Raw genomic sequence first — 11,417 nt, 5'->3', positions numbered from 1 at the left:
TATATATATATATATATATATACATGAAAAATAATAGAGTGAGGAGACTAAATGAATTTCTGACTGACTCTCTAAGCCACATTTTACCTCTCTGTTCCTTCTAGATTTTATTCTCATTACTTTACTCATGTGCACCCTTCTTCTCTTTTCTTTTACTACACATTCCACTCTCAAGTGTTCTGCCTTCCCTCCCACTTTGTTACCACCAGCTTCACTCTCTAGACCCTTGATTTGTCTTGTAATAGATATATTATTGTGCCTCAGTTCTACAAATGATAGAGAATCTTAGAGAACTAGAAGGTTTAAGTATAAACCAAAGGATTTATCTGGACGTGGCTACAATTTTTAATTCTAAGGATCATCAAACGCAAGTTAAAAATCCTCTAGGGTTTCTTGTACTGTATTTTGTCTCAAACTACCTGCACTGTAGAGGCACATTAGTGCTCTTAGGGCTTTAGAAACAGTACTGAGCTACTGTGGTCCTTCATTAAACCTATAGTGGGAGACTTCAGATTACAAAGACGTGTTGTAGTAGTTAAAGGGGAGGGAGCGATGTTCAGCAGTTAAATATGTCACTGAATGAATAGCTATCTTATGGATAATAACAGGAATGCAATAAAAATTAGGTCAGGAACCCAGGAACCTAGCCACATCAATATTGTCACATGGAGATGCAATAAGTTATGTGTTGTTTTTAAATTATAATTTAATTATTCTCATGCTACCAAACTAGAATAATATAGGAAAGGGACCATTGAGATTGATTTCCACAAGCCACATAAAATTAGTCACATTAATTTAGTTACTGGTATTCTTTTTTTAATCAACTCAAATATGTGGCCTAATTAATTATGAATATACTTTTGAAGAAATGTTAATGAGCATAAATAACAGGCACTCTTCTCCCATTCATAAATCACAGTGTGTATAAAGTGAAAATAAGTAACCACTGGGTATAGCCACCTTGATAGATAGGTAAATGAAAATATATATGAAGTAAAGAGTTTAAGACAGTTGACATTTGGGAAAAAAGGTATGGAAAAATATGTCTTTCCTCAAGGATTAATTTCTAGCCCTCTGAACTGGGAATAGCCAGCTTGGTTCTTATCCTGTATCTGATACTAGCTGGCATGGTAGAAATAATCAAACTATGGGATTCATTTTGAAACATTATATCCACTTTATAATCTAAACTATTTACTGTAGACTTCCACAGTGATATTGCAGGAGTGAACCCTATGCGGAAAAGAAGTGGAAATCGGTCAAGTCTTAACATATTTCTCTTATTTCCCTCTATCTGACCTTGATATACAAAGCATTCCCCTTTGGTTCATTTCCCATTGACATTCCTTCTTACTTGGCTCTAGGTTCTATTCTGCTATCTGCTAATCTACACTTTGACCAGGACTGATACCTAGTTTCTCAAGCTTGACTATACCTAATATCTTTCCTTCTGCCTGTTGCTAGGTGACCATTTGTGTGTGTGTGTGTGTGACTTTTATTATGGGAAATTTCAAATATATATAAAATGAAAGGGTAGCATAATGAATCTAAATGTTCCTGTGACCCACTTCAGCAGTCATCAACTCATAGCCAATCTTATTTTATCTGTACATCCATTCACTTCTATTAAATTATTTTCAAAGCTAATTTCAAGCATCATATAATCTTATCTATAAATATTTCAATATGTACATGCAGCATTTTAATACTATGATTAGCAGTGGCAGAAGAAATTTCAGGGCTGGCTGTGGTGGCTCATGTCTATAATCTCAGCACTTTGGAAGGCTGAGGCGAGCAGACAGCTTGAGCTCATGGGTTCAAGACCAGCCTGGGCAACATAGCAAAACCCTGTCTCTACAAAAAATACAGGAAATTGGCCGGGTATGGTGGCGCATGCCTTTAGTCTCAGCTACTTGGGAGGCTGAGGTAGGAGCATTGCTTGAACCTGGGAGGTGGAAATTGCAGGGAGCCAAGATGACGCCACTGTACTCCAGCCTGGGTGACAGAGAGTGACTCTATTAAAAAAAAAAAAAGAAAAAAAGAAAATTCACTAAGATTAATGAGTTCTCTCTGTGTGTACTACATTGTTCAAATAACATACTAACAATACAATATAATTGAATTATTTTTAATATTAAAAATAAAATTTAGTAATAATATTTTATCTTTTGAATCTTTCTGGAAGATATACCATACTTATATAGCTTTGGCAAGCAGACTAATTCTACAGAAGAAACTAGCTTTTGCTGTCTGCCCAGCCTCAGAATGTTAAAATATGATTCTTAAAAATATTTTTCTCCTATTCTTCCTTAAAATATAGTACAATGGAATTTTACAAATGAATTTAAGAGACGATATGAATACCCAATAACGCATGGAATGCAACAGATAACATGCTATACAAGAGAAGTTTTGATTTATCAACTCTATTTTGAAATGCTGAAAATTATAACATTCTGGAGTAACTGTTATCTATTTTCTCTAGTAATGTCATATTCTACTCCCAGTGATAAGAATGTAATATATTTTAATGTGCCAGAGTCTATTATGTTGAGTAACATGATCAATGAAGTTCACTATAATGCATGTTTCTCCTATTTTTAGGATATTTGCTTAAGAGCAGGGTATGCATTAACCCTTTTTGCCTTCAATAATCGCTTTCAACAATACATAATATTGGAAAGTGGAATAATGGCCATATCTATTTTTGAACCTTTTCTTGAATCAACAATTGAAACTGAGAAGGCAATGGCAGCATTTCAGGTATAAAATCAGAGATTAACTCCTCAAATTAATAAATATGTCATTTTGTGAAAACTTGAAAATTACAACAATTTGGAGACCCAGAAAAATGTTTACTTATTTGTAAAAATTTAGTACTTTGTATATAAGCCCCTCTACCTCATAAAAACTCCATTAGCTATGAGGATTTCTTCATTAATATAGAATTTTATAGGTTACAAGATGTGTATGCCTTTATACCTCATCTGATGTTTATAATAAGCCTGTGGGGTTGACAATCAGGTAGTATTATTTTCATTACCCCATATTAAAGGACATAGGTAGGTTGGGCGCAGTGTCTTATGCCTGTAATCCCAGCACTTTGGGAAGCCTGAGGTTGGGAGTTTGAGAGCAGCCTGACCAACATGGAGAAATCCCATCTCAACTAAAAATACAAAATTAGCCAGGCGTGTTGGCACATGCCTGTAATACCAGCTGCTTGGGAGGCTGAGGCAGGAGAATTGCTTGACCTTGGGAGGCGTAGGTTGCGGTGAGCTGAGATCGTGCCATTGCAGTCCAGCCTGGGCAACGAACCAAACTCCATCTCAAAAAAAAGAAAAATAAAAAAAGAAATAGGTAGAAAAACATGTTAGCATCCAAGACAGGTTTTCTAACTGTAAATCTTTAGTTGATCACACTGATCCTTCAACCTAATAACGATTGTATGTATCTGGGAAGTCTTATTCTCTCTATTTTCTATCCTGTGCCCTTTAAGAGAAGTACTTTCTATGAACTCATGTTGAAAGGGTGCAAAAGTTGCAACTGTTGTAGGAAGAATAATAGCACTTCCTATGGTCACTGCTATGACCAGACAGGAACAAGTGCTCTTAACTCTCCGCCGCCCCCCCACCACATGCTGCTTTTATTGAATCCTCTAAATACTTCATTTACTCTTCTAAGAAGTATCAAAAGAATAAAAAAATTTTTAAAAATTACAAAAGTGTGGCAGGGTGCAGTGACTCACACCTGTAATCCCATCACTTTGGGAGGCCGAGGCAGGTGGATCATGAGGTCAGGAGTTCGAGACCAGCCTGGGCAACATGGTGATACTCCGTCTCTACTAAAATACAAAAAATTAGCTGGGCATGGTGGCGGACGCCTGTAATCCCAGCCACTCAGGATGCTGAGGTGGAAGAATCACTTGAACCTAGGAGGCAGAGTGAGCCGAGACTGTGCCACGGCACTTTAGCCTGGGTGACAGAACGAGACTCTGTCTCCAAAAAAGAAATTACAAAAGTGTCATTAGAGAAGCTGAGTAGAAAATGTTTAAAGATTCTATGCTTTTTTCCTGTTTTTTTCTGTTTTCAGATTGTCGTATTGGCTAAAGTCATTAGAGATGTGGACCATATTACTTTGTCTGCAAGAGGTGTTACCATTTTAGTTGATAGTCTGTATTCGGTTCAGACTTCTACTATTGTCTTGACAGGTAAGAAATGACTAGAAGTTAATTTTAGCCACATAAAATTATTTTCAAAAACAGTTTACTGTTATCTGAATAATAATAAAATAATACACCTGGCACTCTGCCACAAGAACTCATGTTTATCTACATGGAACTCCGCAGCAAGTCCATGTGAAACAATGGGTATCCACTCTGCACCCAAAATAGAAGCAGAGTAACTCTGAACACAGACTTTTTGCTTTCCTAATTACTTTTCTAAACACTTAATTATTTTTTTTCCTGGATATAAATGTGAATTCAACTATGAACTACCAAAAGCAAAATCAAACAACTGATTTATAATAGTGGTGGCAGATTTACACAGATGTACCTCTGGTTTCCTTTTGTCCAGTTGTGCACATTTTGCTAACAATGAAAAGTTATTTATGTCACTATGCAACAAAGCAAAGCAAGATGGTCCCATAGAGTTCTCAACACATTTAATGCTATTGCATAACTGCATCTACTGCCGACCTAACCCAACAGCTCACACATATTAGGTGATCAGTAATATTTAATTGACTTGTTACACCTCTCTCAAAGTAACATAAGACAGGGTCAGAATTATACTAATATGCAGTAACTACTACCATTATAAACAAACAAATAAATATTTGTTTTTTAACCAAAATGGATCTCTAAACGAAACTTCACTTGATGCCATAGAATTCTATTTTTATGAAGTACATTTGCAAGGCAAGGAAGGAAAAATGAAGCAATGAAAACTTTCTAATGGAAACTAGCTAGAAAAAAATGTTTAAAGACGTTATTAAATATGTTTTAATCTAAATAACATTATTAATTCAGTGTTATAGTAATTCTGTGACTCTGAAAAATAACTGTAGTGGGTATACACTCCACAAACTCTTATGGGAAAGAAATGCCTTATTACAGTAGCTTTCAAATATTAAATTAATTTCCCCAGGATGAGGAGAAATGAATCTCAGAAATTACTGGACTTTCTCTGCACTCCATAACCAGAGTCATATGCATGTCCAGGGTGTATCTGGCAAAGCCTGATATTCAGGCCTCAGGTATAGTGTAAAAATAACTGATGTGCTTGGTGTCAAGTTGACATGGTTCCCAGAAAAGCCTCCAAAGGCACAGAAGTTTTTAAGAGACTGTGATTTCTGTTACTAAGAATGCGGTTTTCCTATATATACCACTTAGCCATTCTCCACTCAGAGTTCCTCCTTCTACTCCTTTGAGAACTATAAACCTTAGTTCTCTTTCTTAGCTGCTCCCTCTGTTTCCATTTCTAACTTCCCATCTTTAAAAGCTCTTTTTAACTTTAAATAGAGCTTACCTTTAGACAATTTTTGCTTTAGATGATACAACCCAGTTCTCCCCATTCTGAGGCAATAAACACAAAGAATTTCTTGGCTTATAATACAGGCCAGACAAAAATACAAGGAAAACAAAAACTTAGGTCATATAAAGTTTCCACACACAAATATAAAAATACATTTTTATCTTCAAACACAAATATATATAAAATAGTAAGTTGGTAGCTACACAATTATTGGGACACTTTATTATTTTAAATCTGAAAACATTTCTTTTTATGGTAAAAGCTTCAATGAATTTAAACCTCAATAAGCAATACATTATTTGATTTTAAAGTATTAATAAAGCTTAAAGCCACTTCAACTGCAAAAAGGACATATTAAATGTTCTTATGATAATCAAATCATTATGTTCATAGTTATTTTTAAAACCCTAAAAACTTCAAAACAAAATATATTCTGAAGCTATGGAAGAAGGAAAACCTCTGATTTTCAAAATTGTCCACCCTTACATAAACCTACTTATACCGTTTGTGACAGAAAACCAAACTGTAATTTGGGGGAGTTTATTCTATATTTACATATGCATGCTTTTCCTCAGTGCTGCTTCATTGACAGAGATGTCTTGTGACACAAACCTTTTTCAGTGCTATGTGCAATTAATGAAAATACTGTAAGTTTATATCAATTAAATAACACAAACATTTTTCTTGTTTAATTTATAGGGAATTTAATAGCAAGCCTGGCTCATTCTAGAGCTGGTATCCCAGAAGCATTTACCACATTAGGAACAGTCCAACGGCTCTGCTTTCATTTGTACTCAGGGATAGAAGAGGTAAAAACAAAAAGCAACCAATTCTAAAATTAAATATGCTAAAACTATAATTTACCTTTCTTCGTACTAATTTTTCCACTGATTAACTATGTTATATAATATAGTTCCTGTTACTAACTCAAAATTAGATGACTTTTCTAATACTAATTAGTCATACATATCTGCCATCCACAATTTTAATTCCTATAAAAATATACATTTGTTTTAACTCTAAGACTTAGGATTTTAATAACAAAAGCAGTATAAAACAACTATAATTAAAGATTTAAAACAAACTACCTGTTCAAATTAATTTCTGATTTAGAAAACAAAAAACCCTACATAATAGGTGATCTAAATGCTGGAATTAAGAGTCAATTTATAAATATGTTGATGACAAAGAAATTTATAATTAAGGTGTTTGTCAAGTAACAAAAACTGATGACTCTGATCCAAGTCATTTCTATGATTTGAAATGAATGAAAATGGAATACATAGGATAGTTTTCCTTATGTGCCAAGCAGGGTTAGATGTAAGGGTGTGTGTAAGAGGCCGTGCTGGTCACAGCAGTGGCTTGCCTCTGAGTGTTCCCCAATTCTCTTCCACTAAGGTCTAAAGCAGTGTTACTGCACCTTTAAAGTATATCAGAATCACCTGGTGGGCCTGTTAGATTGCTTGGCCCCATTCCTAGAGTTTCTGAGCCAGTACATTTGAGGTGGGCCCTAGAATTTGCATTTCTAACAAGTTCCCAGCAGCTGAACTGCAGGTCCAGGGTTCAAGGTGTAGAAGACATATGAGCATACAGAGCAACTGAATGCCAACATAAAGACCAATATGTTTACTCTATGAAACTTTTTATGCTACCAACTATCATATTCCATAACAACTGCCCAGGAGCATACTTTAATTAGTCATATGACCAACCTATGGGTCATAGACAGAGGGAATTTTCCTCAAATAACTACTTTTTCTAGAGTCCTGTGGCCTGACACTTGTGCTTCTTTCTTTGTTTTGGACAGTGGAAAAGCGAGTTGCTTTAGTAACATCTGAATGTTTTAAAAAAGTAATAAATAAATAAATGAGTTGCTTTCCCTAAGATTTCTGTTGCCAAGAGTTCAGGTTTCTTACATGTACCACTTAGCTATTCTCCAGTCAAAGTATCTGGTCCTACTTCTGTGAGAACTATAAACAAAATAATTAAATAAGAGTTTCTAGGGGTGGAACCCAGGCATAAGTGTCAAAGTTATATGGGTGACGCTAATGGATTGTCAGGGTTGTGCTCCACTGCCTTAGTTCAAACTCAAAGGTTCTTTCTTGGGCAGCACATTAGAATTACCTGTCACACCTTAAAAAAGAAGGAAAAAGGCCCAGATTCTACCCTCAACACATTTTGATTTATTTGGTGGGCTTTTTTTTTTTTTTTAAACATTCCGAAAGGTTCTAAAATGTAGTTAAGATTGAGAACAACTCATAGAAATCAATGGCAGTTGACAGCTCTCTGTAAAAATATGGCTGTTAAGCTTCCATCTATACATTGCCATTTGTTTGCATACATATTTGCTTACACTTGTTCCCTCCCTTACAGAGACTTTCCTATGAAGTAGCTAATTAGATCACTAAGATATTTTAAGAACAAAGCCCATTGGTTAAGAAAGAACTGTTTCTTCATTTAGGTTCGTGCAGCTTGTTCCTGTGCTCTTGGCTACTTAACATACAATGCAAATGCTTTCCGCATCCTATTAAAGGAATGCAGGAATAAACCTAATCAGTTCATTCGTATAAAAAATAATATCAGCAGAGATGCAAGTATTAATCCAGCATTTTTAAAGGAATTTCAATTGCAACAAACACTGGTGGGACTTCCTTCCTTAAGGTATAGTCCTATATTAGAAGTCGCAGTAGTGAAATTATTGATAGAGGAAACTTTAAGGAGGTTTAGTAAGGTCAAACAAGAGGAACTATTCTTGAAATGAATATATCTCCTATATAGCAGAGGATAAACTTCATTCTAAATGGTCATTGTCAAAACCTGTTTTAATTCCAACTTAGCACCAGAGTTGTGGGTGCAGACAAGAATACACCTAGATTTTGAAGATCTTCTCTGGCCAGGATTATTCACATTTTAGAGAGTTTTTGGGAGACTGGTCACCACCACATCTGATTCAAAAAGTCACTTTTTAGTAGACTAGGGTTACATTTGACAGTTCTGAGACAAGACCATCACTCCGACCTTAGCATCAAATGGGTCTTCTAGACTAGGCCAAATTCCCAGGGTAGAAACAGGGCTAAATTAGACTTAGTGGTTAAAGTTATGGTGAAGTTTTCCAGGAACTTATTCAGAGGATTTCAACTCACTGTTGTGGTTTCATCACAAACTTAAGGCCCCCCCAAAAAGGAAGAGAGGAGAATCTCTTTACTATGGGTATATTATCTGTTCTGTAAATGCAGCTGAATTACAAGTTTTCTCTGCAAGTAGTGATATTCATACATAGGAAACAGAACTGCTCAAAATATATGATAAACTCTATGATAATGGAAGAGAATAGGACCCAATAGAGCATCATGGTTAACTATGATTGTAGATAGCCATGTACAAACATATTCTCTATCAATTTTAAGTACAGAGAATGATGAGTACAGCTTTGGAGCTACTTTAATTCTTTGAAAAACTGAAAGTCTAAAACGGGTGACCTAATTTTATGATAAGCCAGGGAACCTAAATTATAACTGTTATAATTGATAATGCTAAATAATTTTCATTGGTTCAAAGAATTATGATAAATAATGTAAGTAGCATTTTACACAGTCACTCCCACGGCTAGCCCATATGATGAGTTTGTGGGAAGTAGAAAAATATACCTCTTTCTCAGACCTATCTTCTTCAAAACCCAGCTGAAATGTCTCTTCTTCCATAACACTTCCCCTGATCACTTCAAGCAGATTTAATATTCCAAATGCTTAGAGTAAGTAAGTGAGTAAATGAGTGACTGAATATAAAATACATACAGGTAACATGCAGTTAGTGGAGGTAACATGTATGAATTAGGCCATTAGGCATTAAACCTGGTACTGTTATTTCTTCATGTATTTTTTTCTGGGTGCATTATGTCTTCATTTATTTTAATAATGATAAAAATGTTTTTCTTTTAGTCTGGAGAAGAATGGAGGACCATCCATAATTCCTGTCTTTAAAAAAGGTAATCGATTTTTCTTTTATCTATAAAGCACCTCCTGCCCCAGATACTTTATGATTCTGTATTCCATCTCTAAAAATTATTCAAAATGTAGGCCGGGTACAGTGGCTCATGCCTATAATCCCAGCACTTTGGGAGGCCTAGGTGGGCAGATCACTTGAGGTCAGGAGTTCAAGATCAGCCTGGCCAATATGGTGAAACCCCATCTTTACTAAAAACAAAACAAAACAAAACAAAAAAACCAAAAAGTAGCCGGGCACAGTGGCGCATGCCTGTGATCCCAGCTACTTGGGAGGCTGAGGCAGGAGAATTGCCTGAACCTGGGAGGCAGAGGCTGCAGTGAGCCGAGATCGCACCACTGTACTCCAGCCTGGGTGCTGGGTGACAGAGTGAGATTCAATCTCAAAAAAAAAAAAAAAAAAAAAGAGTAGAGGCTTCCCCCCACACCGAAAAAGTTTACCTACATACTTTTCTTTTGTAATTCCATCTACCTAAAGTATCTTCTTATTTACAAGCCCATGATAATCATTTTCTTTAAGGCCTTCCCTACTAGTATCACTTGAAAGTGATCCCTGTCTTATTTTGCTTTTCTCAAACCATGCTTAGAAATAAATCCATTTAAACAACCTGTAAGTATGACTTAAATTATGATCTTGCTATTACTGTTTCATGTACAACTTACTTATCTGAATTCTTAGGGCTGAGACTTTTTTTTTCATTGATACTCTATTATATAGTTTTGAGTTGGTACATTATACTTGAATGGACTAGATTTGCAGAGATCAGGGTCTAGATCTCATATTATTTATCCCTTCCAGGGAATAGAAATTACTTGTCAATTTCATGTATATTCTTAGTGCTTGTTCATGTAGGACCAAAACCAGTCCTTATTTGGAATGTTGTCCTATCATGAAAATCAGGGATAGAAACATTCAGAAGGCAAGATCAGTTTGCTAGAGAGAGAATTTAAAAAGACAGTAAAAGGAGAGGAAACAGCTTCACGTATTCAGCAAGTATATGAGGGAAGCTAGGTATGTGAGGAGGCTATATAGAAATATATATAGAATATCAATATAGAAATAAATATAGAAATATATATAGAATATCCATTTTTTTATATAGCTTCTTTAATGTAAGAGTAATTTACACACAAGAATAAAGTCAGTCTCATTCTTTCTTCACTTTAACACTGGTTTCTAAACAACAACCTGTTTATCAGTCATGATCTGAAGTTTTCACAGGTTTGTGGTAACATAAGAAAAAATAAGGACAAGGTAGCAAGTTTCTGATGATATTCATTTCATTCAATGTCAAGTCCATCATTTTGAGATAATGTCTTTTATATTTTCTTTTGGTACTAAAATATCCTTTATTTTATATAATGATGTTTAAAGTAGTATTTGTTCTTTTATTGGTGCTAACTTGACATAATAACAAGCTAGCAAACCATATAGCAGTCCTACAAATTTTAGGCCTCTGACATCTAAAAGTTTGGAAGCACTGATCGGTTCTCTTAGTATGTTTTAGTTATGTAAAGAAAAAAGAACTACATAGAACTAGAAGTAATAAGACTACACCCAGGGCTCTCAGGAGAGACAATTAATTGGGGCTCTCTAATTTTTAGGGAAAGAGCACCGAAGAAAATTAAAACCTAAAATTCAACCAAAAGATTCTTTGACTTTATTACCTCCTGTAACTAACTTCGTGGGACTCTTCAAAGCAACAAAAAAGACCAAGGATTCCCATAATATTTTTTCTTTTTCATCTACAATTACATCAGATATCACAAATGTATCAAGACCAAGAATAGTGTGTTTGAACCAACTTGGGAAACATGTCCAGAAAGCCAACCCAGAGCCTGCAGAAGGCTAATAAAAGCACTTTAGTATGAAAGGATT

General features: G+C 35.1%; 1 protein-coding gene across 1 annotated transcript in view; it reads left to right on the top strand.

Moving 5' to 3' along the window:
* Positions 1–11,412, top strand: part of ANKAR (ankyrin and armadillo repeat containing) — a 66,029-nt gene extending 54,617 nt beyond the window's left edge. The window contains exons 18-23 of the mRNA XM_017500736.2: positions 2,608–2,766; positions 4,093–4,210; positions 6,237–6,346; positions 7,999–8,198; positions 9,476–9,522; positions 11,144–11,412. Coding sequence (XP_017356225.1) covers positions 2,608–2,766; positions 4,093–4,210; positions 6,237–6,346; positions 7,999–8,198; positions 9,476–9,522; positions 11,144–11,391 — 882 coding nt within the window. The 3' untranslated portion in view covers positions 11,392–11,412. The remainder of the gene's footprint in view (positions 1–2,607; positions 2,767–4,092; positions 4,211–6,236; positions 6,347–7,998; positions 8,199–9,475; positions 9,523–11,143) is intronic.
* The last annotated feature ends 5 nt before the right edge of the window (positions 11,413–11,417 follow it).

Source organism: Cebus imitator, unplaced genomic scaffold (assembly GCF_001604975.1).
Source record: "Cebus imitator isolate Cc_AM_T3 unplaced genomic scaffold, Cebus_imitator-1.0 Scaffold268, whole genome shotgun sequence".
NCBI lineage: Eukaryota > Metazoa > Chordata > Mammalia > Primates > Cebidae > Cebus > Cebus imitator.
The sequence above is the reverse complement of the archived record's forward strand: the minus strand, read 5'-3'. Positions and strand labels throughout refer to the sequence as shown.